General features: G+C 30.7%; 3 protein-coding genes and 1 non-coding gene across 5 annotated transcripts; 1 reads left to right on the top strand and 3 right to left on the bottom strand.

Annotated features, from left to right (window-relative positions):
* Positions 1-5,465: 5,465 nt before the first annotated feature.
* Positions 5,466-7,254, bottom strand: LOC123226576 (putative transcription factor bHLH086). The gene is made up of 4 exons (XM_044651123.1): positions 6,406-7,254; positions 6,218-6,325; positions 6,006-6,137; positions 5,466-5,804 (listed from the first exon to the last, which is right to left on the bottom strand). The coding sequence occupies exons 1-4, from the start codon at positions 6,880-6,882 to the stop codon at positions 5,679-5,681; spliced, it is 843 nt and encodes a 280-aa protein (XP_044507058.1). The 5' UTR covers positions 6,883-7,254; the 3' UTR covers positions 5,466-5,678.
* A 1,255-nt stretch (positions 7,255-8,509) lies between these two features.
* On the bottom strand, positions 8,510-12,583 carry LOC123224847 (double-stranded RNA-binding protein 4-like). Of its 2 annotated transcripts, none has more exons than XM_044648578.1 (5): positions 12,179-12,583; positions 11,367-11,623; positions 10,202-10,412; positions 9,702-10,098; positions 8,510-8,726 (listed from the first exon to the last, which is right to left on the bottom strand). In XM_044648578.1, the coding sequence occupies exons 1-5, from the start codon at positions 12,459-12,461 to the stop codon at positions 8,633-8,635; spliced, it is 1,242 nt and encodes a 413-aa protein (XP_044504513.1). In that variant the 5' UTR covers positions 12,462-12,583; the 3' UTR covers positions 8,510-8,632. The 2 variants fall into 2 exon arrangements, with proteins under 2 accessions (XP_044504513.1, XP_044504512.1); XM_044648577.1 differs by having other exon boundaries at positions 11,367-11,632; positions 12,179-12,582.
* Positions 12,584-14,973: 2,390 nt separating this feature from the next.
* Positions 14,974-15,055, bottom strand: TRNAS-AGA. Its single transcript has one exon. It is a non-coding gene; the product is annotated as a tRNA-Ser (tRNA).
* A 624-nt stretch (positions 15,056-15,679) lies between these two features.
* Positions 15,680-16,538, top strand: LOC123226333 (transcription factor DYT1-like). The gene is made up of 3 exons (XM_044650838.1): positions 15,680-15,901; positions 15,989-16,171; positions 16,255-16,538. The coding sequence occupies exons 1-3, from the start codon at positions 15,680-15,682 to the stop codon at positions 16,510-16,512; spliced, it is 663 nt and encodes a 220-aa protein (XP_044506773.1). The 3' UTR covers positions 16,513-16,538.
* Positions 16,539-17,381: the final 843 nt, after the last annotated feature.

The following is a 17,381-nucleotide window of genomic DNA, read 5'->3' as shown; positions in this document are numbered from 1 at the left end:
TTAAGGTAAACCTTGGTGGTGGAAAATGCAATTTACTCTGTTTATATATTATGTTGCCAATACCGTAAGAAAGGTGAAAGCCTTACTTGACTTTAATCGTTAGGTTGTTAATTCGTTGTAATCAAATCTGGAATGCCCGCATTGTTGAATATTACGCACACTTTTTAAGTGTCGGACCAACCCAAATTAACCAATGCCTTTACATTTTGCCAACCTTTATTGACTTTCATAGATTTCAGGGACAGACAAAGAATAATAAGTAGTTAAGCGATTAGATATAATCTTATTTTTGCTTTTAACTTTTTTTTTTAATCCATTATTATTATTTCATTATGAGTACATGACATTAATTTCATATTCAAAATTCATCCCATAATATCAAATTACTCCCTTAATAACCCAAACATAATGTCAAAAGACGATAACAAAATTACCCATTAATCCTATAATTACTAAATATAGGATTCCAATGAAAAAAATATCCAAGAAGACAATCATTTTTGTGAATCATAAAGACAACAAAACAGCGAAACTTTCTTCTTAGTAGTACATGCATGCATGTGGGCGATTTTGGTGCAGCCATTTTCACATGCCCAAAACATGAAGAATATATTCCCAAACATACTTGAATACTTGAAAATTAAACTTTGTCCTTTCAACACTGTAGCCACTCTAATTTTATTTTATTTTGCATGTTCCGGCACCGCCAATAGTTTAATTTCTAATTAATATTGATTGATTTTTTTGTCCTTTTCTATAAATTTTTCGTCCAAATAACATCTTTTCTTCCTTGAACTTATGGCTTAATTTGTATTCATTGCATATTCCGTCGGCAAAATTTGATTGCATATCTTTTTATTCAAATAAGATTTCATTTAAATTTCGACCGAGATTCTTTAGAATTAAAGTCATTCACTTCGTTTTAGAAAAAAATGATTTTTAAATAATTTAATTCTAAAGAGTCTCATATTAGAAGACTCCAATGACATAATTCGAACAGGGAAATAAAATATAAAGAGTTGATGGGTCCTTCTCTAAACTTTTGCCACGTGTGAGTTCGTAGAGTACAAGTTCAGTTGCATGCATCCTTCTTGAATGGCCCTTTGTGAATCGACAAGTCAAAAGCGAACGAAATTAAAAGTAGTTGTTGGTGGCTTGTGATTCATGCTTTACTCTTTGTTAAAGCAATGTTGGATTATGCTTTACCTACGAGAAAAGCAAACGCTTTGAGCTTTAGTTTTCAGTCAAAATTAAACGATTTTCTTGATTAAGGAAAGTTATCCTTATTTGTTAGTACGGTGGGACTCTATTGCATGTGACATGCATTTGTTTGATTGGATAGAAAATGAACTTACATGACTCACACTTTCTCTTATTTCAAAGTATTTGTCAATAATTGGCTTACATACTTTGATAAATATTATCTATATTTATTTTATATATATTATATGAAAGTATTTAAAAAAACTATGTGTATCTGTTTTGAATATGTATATATATTTATATGTATTATCATTTAATTAAGTAATTTTAAATTAAAGAAAAATAATATTCAATTATAATATATATATATATATATATTCAAATTTTGTAGTTATTGTTGAAAAATGCTTGTCAGCCCCTATACGGCAATTGGGAAAATCTCTTATCAATTCATCCAATACAAGAATAGTATTGGACAAAAGACTAACACCAATGGTGTATAACGTATGAAAAGTATGTTTAATTATTAATCAGTGTCCATATATATTACATTACATTTAGGGTGCACAAAAAATGAAAGATATAAATTATTTAAAATATTGGTCAGTATATAAATTATTATTTTTTTAAAAATTATTGTATTTTAGTTTATAGTTATAAAAGAATATTTTTTATGGGTTTGGAGTCAACATCGGTCGAGTATAGCTTGTGTTTGAAAATAGGTTCACCGCTCATTGGCTATAAAAAAATATTTTAATTAAATATTTTTAGAAGATTATTTAATAAAAATTAGTAATGCATTTGACATACTTTATGTTAAAGTATTTACTTTATATAATTTTTAAAATATCTTTATGTTAATAATATTTAAAGATTTTTCATATTGTGAAATTACTAGATTAATTAATTTAATTGTTTTTTAATGTTATTTTATTGTTAATAATTTTTTATTAAATATTTTACATATAATTTGATATTTTAAGTGAGAATATGATATTTTTGTCTTAAAATATTAATAAAAAATAAAAATAAAATTATTTTTTATTTTTTTATTATTTAAGAAACTAAATATAATAATATAAATAATAAAATATATACGAATAATCAAGATTACCTAAACTATACATCTCTTCAATATTAATATTATATCAATTAACACGTAATAATATAAGAATTGCCAAATATAATAATTATTAGGGCTTTCCATCCCTAAATTTCTAATCTTGTGGTTCAACGAGTTAATCCAAAGATCCTAATTACAAAGTTTCTAATCCTGGAATAAATACAAAAATACAAGATATTATGGATTTCATTGTGGTTTTAATCAAATAAAACTCAACGATTAGAAGAGGAAATGATTATAGCAAGGTGGAACCCAATCGCATTTGCTGGTCTCCTTCCAACATCTCTGGCCTAAATTTTCAGAGTGTCAAATCGCTCAAATCATAATTGAAATATAAATTCTTTGAAATGGGTCCATTTCTCAGAAATTTCCCAAAGTCATAATATGATAAGATTTTTAATTTTACATTTTTAATAATATATTTCTGATTAATTAATCGATAAATGTTTTACAAGAAATCCATTTTTTAATATCATAACATGTAGATTTTCGTTTTTATTTGAGATAATATTCCTAAATTTTTAGAAATAATTTATAAAACGATGAGAGTTATTTTTTAAAAAAATGGAAAGAAAAGAAATGGTATTGGAAGAATTCCAACTTCCAAGAGCCAGTGGAACCCAAAAGCGTCTGGGCTAGGTAGCCGCAACTGCGAAACGGAAACATGAAATCAAGCCACTTTTCTCCGTCTATTTTGTCACCACCCAATAATCCTTTTGATAGGGTCTATTTTGTCACCAACAAAACTTTCATGTCTTATAGAAATATCAGTAAACTATTTGAGAGCAAAAGTTTTTATTAATATTATGTTAAAATAATAATTTGTTCTGTCATCATTGAAATATTAATGGGCCGAGCTCTTCTCAGAATTGCAAGGCCCAAGTCACAAGGCCTAACTCTAAACAATTTAGGCAGGAATTCTTTACCTCCGCTCGCTTTTTATTATTATTTTTATTTTTCACGCCATTTCTTTCTTCAAGGCTAAATCGGCCACACTATACCAGTATGTTTCCCATGTCCATATTTTAATTCATCAACAACAATAATCAGGCAGCCTTCAATTCGTTCCAACAACTCAAATTCTCTTCCATTTAGTATTAATTTGTATAGAAATCTCTCTCGCACGTGGTGTATATATGACTTTCCCTACAATGATGATATATTGGCATGTGTTTTTATTAAACTATCTCATAAAATCCACCCTGCCATTCCCCAGCCTCACATCACATGATTCCTTTCTTCAGCATTCTCATATTAACCTACGTGCCTTCAACTACTTCATGTGCTATTTCTCCCTTAACAGCTTGTCTTAATTCTCATTTAGATCGTAATCTTCCCTTAATTTCTTAATCACAATTAAACTCTAATTCCTAAATGTTTGTTAATTGCTATTGTAATTTCATTTCAACACAATGCAACAAGTCATGAATGAAGATCTCATCCTGCAGAAGTAAACAGACAAAATAATGGCGTATATGATCCATCTTTCCATGTTTCTGTTTTTCGGTTTATTTTGACGATTATATAATTAAATACTTATACAACAATTTAAAACAAAAACAGAAGCAATATTATTGGAGATTTGAAGGTAAATAATGTATTTTTTATATTGACAAAAATTGAGTAACAATTCAATAAAAATTATTTAATTATATAATAATATATCATCTAAATAATAATTAATAAATTTATTACTGATGATTTTGTGTATTTAGTTGGACTAGGTGAGGATAAAACAAGATCTTTTATCTTGTTACATTGTAATTAAGACAAGTAATCAATCATTGGGTAATAATAAATATGAAGACTACCCAAAAAAGGAAACAGAAGAATTATTCTTATGGAAGTTTAGGGGCTCCGTCGGTCGGCATCTCTTTATTGTTGCATTAATTTTGAATGCTTGCGTACAATTTCAGACACATACGTGCAAGAAAAGAATACCCAAATCAAAGATCTAAGTTTAATTAAGTAAGTCAAGCTCTGCAAGTTGAAATTTTACATATAATATAATAATGAAAACGGATCTAAAGTCTAAACTAAGACAAGCTGGATTCGTATGATTAAATTATCAGTGGTTTTGGTAGTCCATAATTTAAAACGAGCAATATTTGGTTTTACTCAATTTTTGAATATTTGATTAAATTTTTAGGTTATATATTATCATATAATTAAATATTATTTTATTTTTAATTCAAAATTATTTAATTATATGATAATACTTAACACTCAATTACATAATAAGACATAATCTGAATATCTAATTAACTATTAAAATCAGATACACATAATTTTATTAATTTAAAAGTGTGTAAGTTCTATGTGAAAGGGGTTGATATATAATATAACCTAAATAGGTTCGTCTAATCATAATTAACATACAATAAAATTTTATGTACATATTTTTTTATACATAATTTGAATATACAGATGATGTATTATTATATGAGTGGATAATTTTAAATTTAAAAAAAGCAATATCCAATTACATGATAATATTTCATCTATATACCCAAATTATATTCTAAAAACGTTCAAGCATTTAATCACAAGTGAATCATAAAAACATTCAAGCATCATGGACAATGTCGTTATGTTGGGGGAATTTTCTCAAAATAGAAAGTAGTTTAATAAATTGCGTAAGCTACGAAGAAAATGAATGAAGGTTTTCTTTTTTTGGGAAATGTATATCGGTTTGTGAGGAATTGGCGTGTGATTAGCGTTGTGATCCTTACTAAAATCCACACGTGCTTCATGCTCCTCCACTCACTTCTATGAATTGAGCACCATTTACAGACATGGCTAGCTTCATTATTGAGTTTCTATACATCTCAATCGCCATGAACAAGCGACATAAAAACTGTACGGGCGCTTCAATTTCAGAGCCAGGGTGAAAATTCAATGCTAGATACCTCAAGTGTTTTTCAAGGAAAGAATGTTTCATCTCGTCCATGGAAGGACTGGATTTGATCCGGACTGAAACCGAATAGGGCCTCAAGATTGGTTCAAATCGATAAGATGAGGTTCCGACTGATGGCAGGAGTTTTCCTTCAGTTCTAAATCTGAATTAATATTTTGGCTGAGCATCAGCAACTATGTTCGTGGATTTGGAACCACAATCGAGTACTGGAAATATGATCAGTTATTGAAATGAAAATTTCCAAGATGAATCAATAGTAATTTTTCAGAAAAAGAAAAAAAAGACTTAAACAAAAAATACAAAGTACTGGTGGATAGATTCTCAGTTTAATTTCATTACATATCAAAATGCAGAAAAATATTCCAGTACTCTGCTCTCAAATACATTTCTTATTTGATTCAATATTTTGGACTATATTAAATTCTCTTCATCTCCTCATTGCTTTGAGCTTGACTTGTTGTCTCTCTGAGATGACAGTATGGCATCAATGGCTTCCTTCACTTGAGAAATGTCAGGAGCTTTCCCACCTTGAACTGGCCAAAATTCATCTGTTGCCAGAACCTTCAACACATACTCATAAACCAAAATCTCTCGTTAATAAGCTTAACTTCTATAAATACAATAAACTAAGTATACACATTTTTTTATCCATAATTATGTATTATAAATTAGTGATAAAATAATACTCAATCATATATATATCTAATTATATGCTCAAAATATATACAAATACAATAACAGGGTTGAATTGAAGTTAAGCACCTTTACTTGCAATTGAAGAAACTTGACATAACTGATTGCTTTCTCCAACATGGTCACTAAATCAACCTTGGAGCCATTGGGAACCAGTTCCTGCAGTATCTTGAGTCTCTCACTAATCCTTTCTCTGCGATTCTGGAAGAAAGAAATCCTTCAATACAAAAATTTCTAGAGTTTAAATAATTTTGCTTCATTTCAGGATTAATAAAGCAAACCTTGGCTGCAATACTTTGCGGGTCCTTCGATGTAACTGATTTTGCTTTATTCGGCTTCTTGGAGGTTGCACTAGTGCATTGCTTCTTCAAAGCTTGTGTGCTCTCTCCCTGAGAAACAAAAAAACGTTTCAAATTTTCATTAATCAATTAAAATTATGTACATCTAATTTTGAATACTCCGGAAATACCGTATGCAAACGCTTAAGGGAGGTTGCATCTTGTGATGAACCAGACTCCAATATGCAGTCAGTGACTGAAGTTGCATCAGTGTATAGCCAGTCACCATAATTGCTAGCAGTGTCAAAGCAGTTAAAGTCCTCCACCAAGCGAGGATCAGAAGAGCTGTACTTGGGATTCAACTGATTCCATTGATGAGTATTATGATTCAAGTGACCTTCCCAGATTGAGGATCTCTCACTTTGCTCAAAGCTAAGCAAAGATGAATGCACGAAATTATCAAACCCGGACTTGAAATTTATCAAAGAACGAGGCTCCTCAGGGTGATTATAAGCTTCAGCCTGAAACACCAACCCATTAGAATTCCCACTGCTTGGAGAGGAAGAATTATTGCTGATGGCAATGTTTTTGAGATTAGTTTTGTCCGAGCCATCTCCCTGATCATCAAGCAAATAATTAGGCCCAGGACCTTTGAAGGCAAGTGCCATTATTTCAGAAATATGAGGTTTAGTTTTGAACTACTGCAAGGCTGGCTATGGAGAGAAGAATGTGGCTCAGAGACTCGAGGCAATGGGGGGTATTATATTAAGTGTCTTTTATCAGTGAAAATTAATTAACATAGAGTAATGCTTATTATGATTAATGAATTAATGTGCATTGGGATTGCTAGCTGGCAGAGGTGAATAAAAACAGGAAGAAGAATTGAAGAAGATAAAGAGAGAGAGGAAGCAGAAGGGTCGCCGGATCTTTCGCCATTGCACGTCTTTGAGATTCCAAAATTGAATAGAACAGTCTCTCAATCTCACTGTGAAGAACCTGGACCAGTTTAGAAGTTGCTTCCTTTCTCTTTCCTCTTTCATTCGTTCAACATGTGGATTCATTTCATGCTGTGTATTTTTATTTTGAGCATTGGTATACCCACTCTATTTTAAATACTCAATTGAGTAGTTAGTTGATATTAATTATGTAATTAAGTTTTAATTTATTTTTAATTTAGAATCATTCAATCAAATGATAATATATCATCTGAGTATTAATTACGTACTCAAAAGTAGATGAACATAGTTTTATTCATAAGGTGTTCATAAAAATTGAACCAATTCCGAATGAATTATATAATTAAGTATGTCTACCTAATTTTAGATAACTAATTGAGTATTTAGATAATGTATCATTATGTGATTAAGTGATTTTTAAAAATATATAAAATTACATTTAATTATACGATTACATATTATCTGGATACCTAATTAAGTATTCAAAACTAGATACAAATAGCATTGCCTTTAATTTATTCATGAGTTTCAACTTTCAACCAGATTATTCCATTCAGATATCTCTGTAGCAACCCCAAACTCACTTCCCTCTTGCCATTTCTTTGGACGTTGGAGTTATATCATTTTCAATAGCCTAATAATGTTAGGGAGTTTAAGAGATTACTATAAATTCATGTAATTTTGTTTGTATTTGCATTGGCTTATATAAACATGAGAGACCCGTTTGAATTTATATATGATTCGTTTGTTAATTTATTGAGTTTTTTATATAGATTAACCAAGATTTTGTTACTATAACTAATTATATGGCAAACTTATACGAAATTAAATATGTTTTGACTTCTGATAATAATACAAAGTAAAACTCATCTTCCACATGTTTTGATAGGCTGACCAAGAGAACCATAAGTAAGCTGGCACTGAAAAACAAAGCAATCCCTCGTCTCAAGGAGATTGTGTTGTCCTTACTTTGTATGTGTATACTCATATCTCTACGGATCATCAGGTCTCATAAGTCATACCCATCTTTATTTTATATTTGCTTTGCCTTAATCTCACTACTAATAACTTGAAAAAACTTTTCTAATCAGTACAAACTGGCTAAAGAACCCACTCGGCCGGCCAATTAAGCCTATGCTCTGGAAGGTTATTACCTGGTATATTCATTTTCTTCAACAGAAATAAAAATTGTATTTGTTTTCTTTAAAGGATAGTTTTCGAGCGTAATTATGCATGATATTGATGACCTCACCTGGGTTCACTCAATTCTTAATTGATTTTATGTATGCACAGCCTATAGATATGACTAGTCTAAAAGACTTTGAGAGAAAGCAAGAGGTTAGTAAACAATCTTCTATGTAGCACAGCCACAATACCAGAGTATTCATACAGGGTACAGTCAAAACTCAAGAAGACCAGAATCCTACAACAAATAAATACATGCATAATGCAGATCAGCCGTTCACTGAGCTACAGAAGAAAGTGGGGCTTGACTCAATGGCTGGGCTACCGAATAAGAAGGGGCCTGACTTGCAGGCTGAGCAGCATCTGACAGCCTGCAATTTTTTAATGATGGAATATCAATGCAAAGCTCCATAGAAGAACAAATACCATCAACCAGTCTTACAGAAATTGTTCTGAGCATGCAAACAAGCAAACAAGTTCAGATGTATTTGTCTGTGTCTGTGTGTAGTGTGCAAGGGCAGGCAATGTTACTTAAGACTACACCAGTGGTTCCATTAATAATTTTTGTGGCCATGCCAGGAGCTGAAAATTAATATACTAAAGTAACTGGATCTTTTTCAACTTTTTTTAGTTGTATAAACAAAATATATGGAAAAAAAAAAAAGGGGTCAACACCAAAAGGTTGCGCATCAAGTAATGCAGACATGACTTACAGAAAAACACTAGAGCTGGAAAATGAGTTTAGCTGATTACACATGAAAAATAGAGAAATGAGGTACACTCATCAAGCAACAATCAGCCAAGTCTCTGTACAAAAATCATCTAAGAAAGTCATATTTGCCGAAAAATCAATCTTACTGAATAGAAATCTTTTAGGGAAACCAAAGATTATAAGAAGGTAGAAAAGATTAAAAAACAGAGGTATCACTGGATCATGTTTCATAGAAAATAGAGAAACAAAGAAAAGGTTAAAGAAAAAAACTGAGAAATAGAACTCCACTAAGGTAATGATATGATTCCTTAAGGAGGCAGAAGAAAAGCAAACACAGCATACCACACCAATGAGAGGACTGTAAGTCTCCACGTGGATTTTAATGCCAGGAAGAGGGTGGCAACGGAAAACTAAAGGAAATGAGACAAAGTAAAGCTTTAAAAAAATAGTAAAGTGAAAGCATGATCCAATTTAACTAACAAATAATGGCAAACATACACAATTTTACAGTATAGCAATAGAAGTTAAGAATATGCCATAAGAAAGTACTCAATCCTTGCGATTAATGAAAATCAAAACACAAAAACAAGACAGGAGAAAATAACAAACACGTGAATAAGAAATCGAAACTTACTGAGCATCTGTGCATAATTTCTTGTTACCCTTCTTTTTGTTTCTACGTCGCTTGTTTGAACAGCTTGAAGAAAATCCCAAAGGCTGTCCTAAAACTGGAGGCACAAATTGAATAGGGGAATTCACTGTTTCAAAGGCTGGTTCTGGTTTTGGTTTTTTAAATTGATGGTGTAGTGGATGCATTCCTGAGCATGCCGCCTCTGTGGTTGCAATTGTTGGCATATTGCTAGTCACAGCAGCTTCAACCACTTTACTGACAAAAATCTCTGGGTTCTGTCTTGTGTTTACCCCCATATTTTGGGTGCCATCATTGGTGTCCTTGACTTTATGCATTGCAGCATATAATTTGGCTTTGGACTTTATGATCTCAGAAAGTGAAGTTGCAAACCCAGAATTACCTGTACTAAAACTTAAATAAATCCATATCATGAAATTGAGAACAGAAAAATACATAATTACTTTAAATAACAATTTATTTGTAAAATATGAAAAAAATAATACCCAATAGCGAGACAATAGCAGCTCGTGCTGCCAATTGTTCAGCTTCTTTCTTGTTTTTACCAGGTTCTCCAGTATAACTTGTACCATCAAACACCACTGAGGATACAAAAACTGGAAGTAAACCTTCTGGACTAGTGGTACTATAAGTAGGCTTTTCCAAATTCCTCTTTGTTGCAAATTCATTCAAGATAAGTTTGCAGAATATTGTATCCTGGACAATAAGAATAAAAATTTAAGAATGGTAAACGTTACTGGTAGCCTGGTGGACAATAAGAAGTTGACATACACAAATTTGTTTGGCTACCCACCTCTAACTCTGCCAAGAGAGTTAAGGCACCAGGTTAAAAATTAAAATCCAAAGAAAGAAACAATGAAATCACAAAATGAGCAAAGTAATATGTGAATCAAGTTCCCCAATGGACTAGTTGACCCTATAAACACAGCAACTATGGCTTGGCTTGAACCCAAATGTTGTGGCATTATAGCTCCTAGAACATATGATGACAAGAAGGGAGAAAACTGGCACTTGACTAAAAAAGATTTCCCAGATGTTGATTACCAAGAAAGAATAAGGAAAACATGAACATAAACCATAGTATGTAGTAAAAAATATTGGAAACTTGTGCTATTTTGTAAATGTAGAAGCAGTGTGTTGGACAACACCTTTTGAAACCAAGAAACAAGGGCACAGCTTTGCATGTGGATAATGATGTATTTATAACTATAAATTCCTATGATGTGTTTATATGTTTGTCGAAGCTAACGTAGAAGCTACAAGTTCTCAGACAGCAAATGTGTAGAAATCTTCACATGTAAACTATAGAAAAATAGGTCAAGACAGCTCAAAATAATAATTAAAAAATAAACAAAAAACAAGTAACTATAACTTTAAAACAGTCTTCAAATCAACAAATATAAATGTAAAATTCTTATTATGTTGCCACAGCCTCCAATCTGTGATGGATGAAGAACAGAGCAAGGTAGATTGTCCCATAATCATCCACATAAGTGGCCATACTACATATCATAGAAATTGGTTGTCAATACCTATTATGTTGGCTTGACTTACTTGCTTTACTAGATGAGCGATTCAAACAAAAACGCCAAAATGAAAAAACTAACATGAGTTCAGCCAATAGAAGTTGATATAACATATGCAACATACCCCAATAATGAGAGGACATCCTCGGTCCTTTACTTTCTTTTCTATATTCTCAAAAGCAAACTTGGCAGCATCCTGCTCAGCTGCTTTTCGATGTGAGAAGGTGTTAGGAGATGTATAAGCTTCTCCATCCACAAACACGGTAGACCTAAACTGTGGAGCATGCGAATATCCTCCTACACTGATTGTTTGATAAACTGGGAGTTGAATACCGGATCTTTGCGCATACTCTTGCAAACGGTTTTTGTGCTTCAAGTGTTCTGCAATGCCTAAACATCGTTTATGACTTTAGATCATTACCGGGCACTATTTCAACAATCATTAGAACAATTAATACATCCACAACAGAGTCAAAGAAAAAACATGTTCATTATTTAGAAATTTGATCACTAAGGACGCCCCAGAAGGAAAACGCGAAAGGAAGATCTTAGTGAAAACGAGGCTTAAAATATGCATCCATACAATTTCTTCAGAACATTCAATGAAACCAGATTACTTAAGAATAAACACATTTAACAGTCTTTTTATCAAATATCCAACCTGTCCAACTAAAACACAAGGCTTAGAACAACAAGTGACATAATAATTTCATGTATATGGAATCTGCTTGTACGAGCTGAGAAAACCAAGACCAGTAAACTCATACATAAAAATATAAAACAAAATGACATAAATTTCATTATAAAACTCGACATTTTCTTTAACCCAAAAAGAAAAAAAAAAAAAAACTAACATTTCTGCTTCCAACTCGATTTTGGAAATAAATGCAACAAATAATCTAAATCCCACCTGAAAATCTTAAAATGTAAACTTACGGTTAGGAGGAGAGGCAGCCGGAGCCGGGGGAGGAGTCGAATTTTGAACCAGAGCCGCAGATTGAGTTGGAGCCGGAGCCAAAGTTCGACTAGTGACAGGAGCGACTGACTGAGCCGGAGCCGGAGCCGGAGTTAAAGATTGAGCTGGTGCCGGTGGCAATGAATGACCAGGAACCACAGCCAAATGTCGAGCTGCAGCCGAAGTTTGAGAAGGATCGGAAGCCGGCGTCGGGGTCGAAGCTGGAAGCCGAGGTTGGGGTAGATTTTGTGAAAAATCAGCCATAAGTGGAATGATAGTAAGCGAAGTCAGTGTACACGAGATTGAAATTATAAAATTTAAGAGTAAGATCTGGGCTTAAACCTAATTATCTTCTAAATTGAATGGGTAATTACAATTCCAAGTGTAATCAGCAAAGCCATTAATCTTCATTTCATATTTAATATTATATTACTAAATAAAAATAGAATATTAAAAGAAGCGATAAAATGGTAATTAACTAAAATGATATAATTATGGGGCATTTAATTCGGTTGTAGTCTTTTATTATTAATAAAATATCCTGTTAATTATTTATTATCAAAGTTTTCACCTTAACCAGATAAAAGATTAATCTTTATTTTTTTATAATTTTATCTTTATTTATTAATTTAAAAAATATATTTTTAATTAAAATAATAAGTTATATAAAAATAATTTTAAAAAATACATTAATAATAATTTAAAATATATATTATTAAGGTGAAAAATATTTTAAATAATATACAAAACAAATATTTTATATAAAACATATTAATTTAATCAGATACAATACCAATTATACTTAATAATCTTTTAAAATATTTAAATAAAATAATATTTTAATATTTTTTATTACTATACATTAAATATAATAATTATTTATATATATTAAATACAATAATTATTTATATATATCAATTTAATCAAAATGTAGTAATAATTTATATCTAATAATTTTTCAAATAATATATTTTTGTAATAAATTTTCACTTTTAATAATAAATTTTACTCAAACCAAACACACTTTAAGAAGATTTATATAAAACTAACCAATAAAATTATTTATACATAAACAAACTTTAAATTTGTTTCCAACCATTGAAAAAAGACATACAAAACTTGTTTAATGAGAGAAAATCTTGCACTCTCATTTTTTATCAAATTTTCAATGATTTCAATTATTTTTTGTGATTAAATAAGATCATTTATCATTATGATTTATTATTTATAACATTGAGATTTATCTATTTTGTATAGATTCTATATAATTTCAAAATAAAATTTGGACGATAGCATATTTTTTGTGAAAGAAAATAGAGAAAAAGGATACTTTGTCAAGAACTATCAAAATCCACTCGTATTTTTTCAACCAATTTCTCTAAATTGGCTATCATCTTTTTTATCATCATTCATATTGTTTTTGTCTTGTGTGGGTACTAAGAAATTTTTATTCTTTGCAGAGAGTTATAGAAGAACTCACTTGATCATTCCAACCAACCAACCATAAAGAAAAGATTGAAGGAGCTGTGAACGGTACCAAAATAAAATAAACAATCAAAAAATTTCACAAATTTTACGTCATAATCTAACTTTAAACAGAAATTCGAAGAAAAGTATATTATACAGAACAAAGTAAAGGTAGATAGAAGGAATAATAAACAAAATAATAATAATAATAATAACTAAGGGTTTAAGAGATTGGTAAAAAAATAATTTGTATTCGATATGAAATTTGCTTATAAATGTTATATTCAATCATAGATTATGTGTCTAAAGTGAATAATATCTTAATAATAAACTAAATTCTTGGATCGAAAATATTATAAATAGTATCAGAGCTATTCCATATTTCCTTTTGAGAACAAACCTCAAAAATGTTCTGCCTGAATGCAGTTACTAGTACAGTTATCAAATGAAACACCTATTTTATCTCCATTGACTCCTGTGTTGCCAATAAAGTGTAACCCTCGGAAGTTCAGGGAGCTCTAAAGGCCATCAAACAGGAACTAGTACAGAAATTTCTATAGGAACCTTTATTGTTTTTTAAACCAAATTGACTGCTATCAGTTCTAGGCTTTAAAATTTTGTCATGTAATCAACTTCAAATTTAAACATAACTTGCACGTGTATTGTGTGATTAGATTAATACAAGTTAACGAATGGATTAGATCATTTGCTAATAAATGCAATGCATTATGCCTATAATAAATAATAAAAGCCAAAAGACTTATTTCCAGCTCAAAATGACCCTTTTAATTTTTTAAAATTTAAATATTTACTTATTGTTTAATTTTTATTATTATAATAAAGATAAAATCGTTATTTATATATTTTTATTTAAATAAATAAAAATTAATTTTTTAATTTTTTAATTTTAAAAAATTAATTTTTTATCCTCACTATATATGGTTTTTAAAGTTTTATATTTTAAAATGAAGGTTACCCTCTCAAACTTTAAAATATTATATTTACATTCTAAAAACTTTATTTTATCTTTTTATTGGTCATTCTTTTAAATATTTCTCTTTGACAATATTTTTTCTCTTTTTTTGAGGATTTTTTGGTTCAAAACCACTAAAAATCTAATCAAAATGATCAGATTTTTACAAATGACTCTACGTAGAAATCGTATAGGCCGTCGCACACCAAGATCTGCTAATAAATGATTTGCATTATCCCTATAATAAATAATAAATTACTAATAATAACACCTTTTTAAAATGTAAAATCTTAACCTCCTGCACAGTGACTTCCGTCGAATTTACAAAAGAACATCCGTGAGCGGCAGGATTCGAACCTGCGCGGGCAGAGCCCACATGATTTCTAGTCATGCCCGATAACCACTCCGGCACGCCCACCCAGTAGGAAAATCTCCTAAACGCTTTTACAAGATGTACAATCATGTAAGGTAAATTTATATGTAACATTGTTATGTGAATTACCAGAGCCTCAGTACAATCTGAAATTGTATTCAATAAAGATTTATTATAATTATGCTCATCTAGTTCAAATTAAATGGTTTTATAAATGTATTTATTATCTATAAAATGAAATAAATTATTTTTAATCCATTACATTATTGCAAATGATTTATAACAAAAAATTCTCTAATTATTTATGAAAAAAGAATATTAACATATAATAATTAACTAGTGAGATTTACTTATCCACTACAAATGAAGGCCCGTATAATCCTTATGAAGTGAAAATCACATAATTCTTTCTCTGTTGTGATCATGAATATTTTTGGAATTTATTTAAAATTAAAAAATATTCAATTAATTTTTTTATTCATCAAAATTTTATTTATTCACTGAATTATCAATTCAGTTTAAGCAACAAACCATCTCTCTCTATAACAAATCAAACCCAAAGAATAATTTTTGTGTGTGTGAAGCACCGTCACTTTTGTCAGAAGGAGTTAAAATAAATAGCCAATCATTTCCAGGGCTCCCTGGAACTGAACCAGATTGTATCAAGAAATGGAATATCAATATTTAGATTGTGGGTTCGAAGGATTATCCATCACAGAAGATGGCAATGTCAGTGGCACTGTTTCAAGAACAGTAAAGAGGAAAAGTAACTACGATTATACCAGTGGTCATGAATGCAAATCCAAGAATCTCCAGGCGGAGAGGCGGCGGCGACAGAAGCTCAGTGATAGACTTCTAACTCTGCGAGCATTAGCCCCAAGAATTACAAATGCATGCCAATGCTATATATCTATACTTCAAAACTAACATAATAATTAATATCGTATTTTAATAAATTAGTGTCTTTCTTGTTTACAGATGAAAAAGGAAACCATAATCGAGGATGCAATTAATTACATTCAAGAGCTGCAGGGAAATGTTAAGTTCCTTAGTGACCAGTTGCACCTTCTGGAAATGGAACCATTTTCGGAAGCTCCCGGAGGAAGCCCTAAGAAAGAAGAGACTGATGACGTAGAGGAGACGAACAAACATATGATACAGGTTTATAAATAGCTTAAACTTTTATTTTTTGTCCCATTGTTTCCGTGAGCGTTGGTTGTGTTAATTAATGTTGCTTTCCACAGGAAGAAGTAGAGGTGGGTTATATGGGTGGAAATAAGGTTCAGATAAAGATCATTTTTAAGAAGAAAAGAGGCAAGTTCACCAAATTGCTGGAGGCCCTGAGTTCCTTCGGCTTTCAGCTCAGTGATACTAGTATTACTTCCGCCAAAGGAGCCATTCTTGTTTCATCATTTGCAGAGGCAAAAGGGTTAATTTATGATGACAGAGTCGCGGTTGAGGAAGCCAGGGAGTTGCTACTCAAGATCGTCAGAAGCATTTAAACATCAATATGGCTGAAAACTATAGGGAGCTGCCATTATTCTGGTCTTTTTAATAATAATTGTAGTTGTATCTTGAATTATTTCTCTGTGGATACTTGTATGAACTGACGAACAAACCATGAGATTTATGAGATTTTAATTACCCTATAGGGCCTTGACAAGGCCCCCTAACCACAGCCCTTGACAAGACCTGTAAAACTATGGTTGATGCTATGTTTTTTTTAAGGCCCAAATACCCTTTTAACGCCTCTAATTCTAAGGATTATATTATATAGTAGAAATATCTCAATTAAAGATATTCATTCATATTCTTCAGCACTTAAAAAAAAAAATTAAATAGTTCATCGAAGTCTCACTTCCAACAAACTTATTATCAAAATCTCATCCAAAAGACAAAACTAAGCAAAAAACTTCATTGAATCCATATATAAAGTTGAATATTGGTTTTTTTTTTTTTTGTCTGTTCGAATTATTGATACGATTTTAATGGAAAATTGATAGAAATAATAAAAATATACCATTGATAGTTATTTTAATTTATATGTTTTATACCATTGAATTCAATTTTTCTTAGGATCAATTGTAAAAATGAACGACGTTTACTTTTATTATTTAAATTCAACTCTTTTGTCACTCAAACTATCTATAAAAAATTGTTTATACTATTTGAAGATGTCATTATTGGAAAGGTAAGCCATGTTGATTTGGCTAAAACCGGTGCTTACCAAGTTGATATTGCTGGGTATATGCACAAGGATAAAAAGAGAAGTCCCCAATCCTCTTTACCATGTGTTGAAGTTAATTAATTAATCGGGTCCATGAAAAGAATGGCATCATTTCACATGCCCACCATGTGAAATAGAAAGAGT

Source organism: Mangifera indica, chromosome 9, assembly GCF_011075055.1.
Source record: "Mangifera indica cultivar Alphonso chromosome 9, CATAS_Mindica_2.1, whole genome shotgun sequence".
NCBI classification, from domain to species: domain Eukaryota; kingdom Viridiplantae; phylum Streptophyta; class Magnoliopsida; order Sapindales; family Anacardiaceae; genus Mangifera; species Mangifera indica.
The sequence above is the reverse complement of the archived record's forward strand: the minus strand, read 5'-3'. Positions and strand labels throughout refer to the sequence as shown.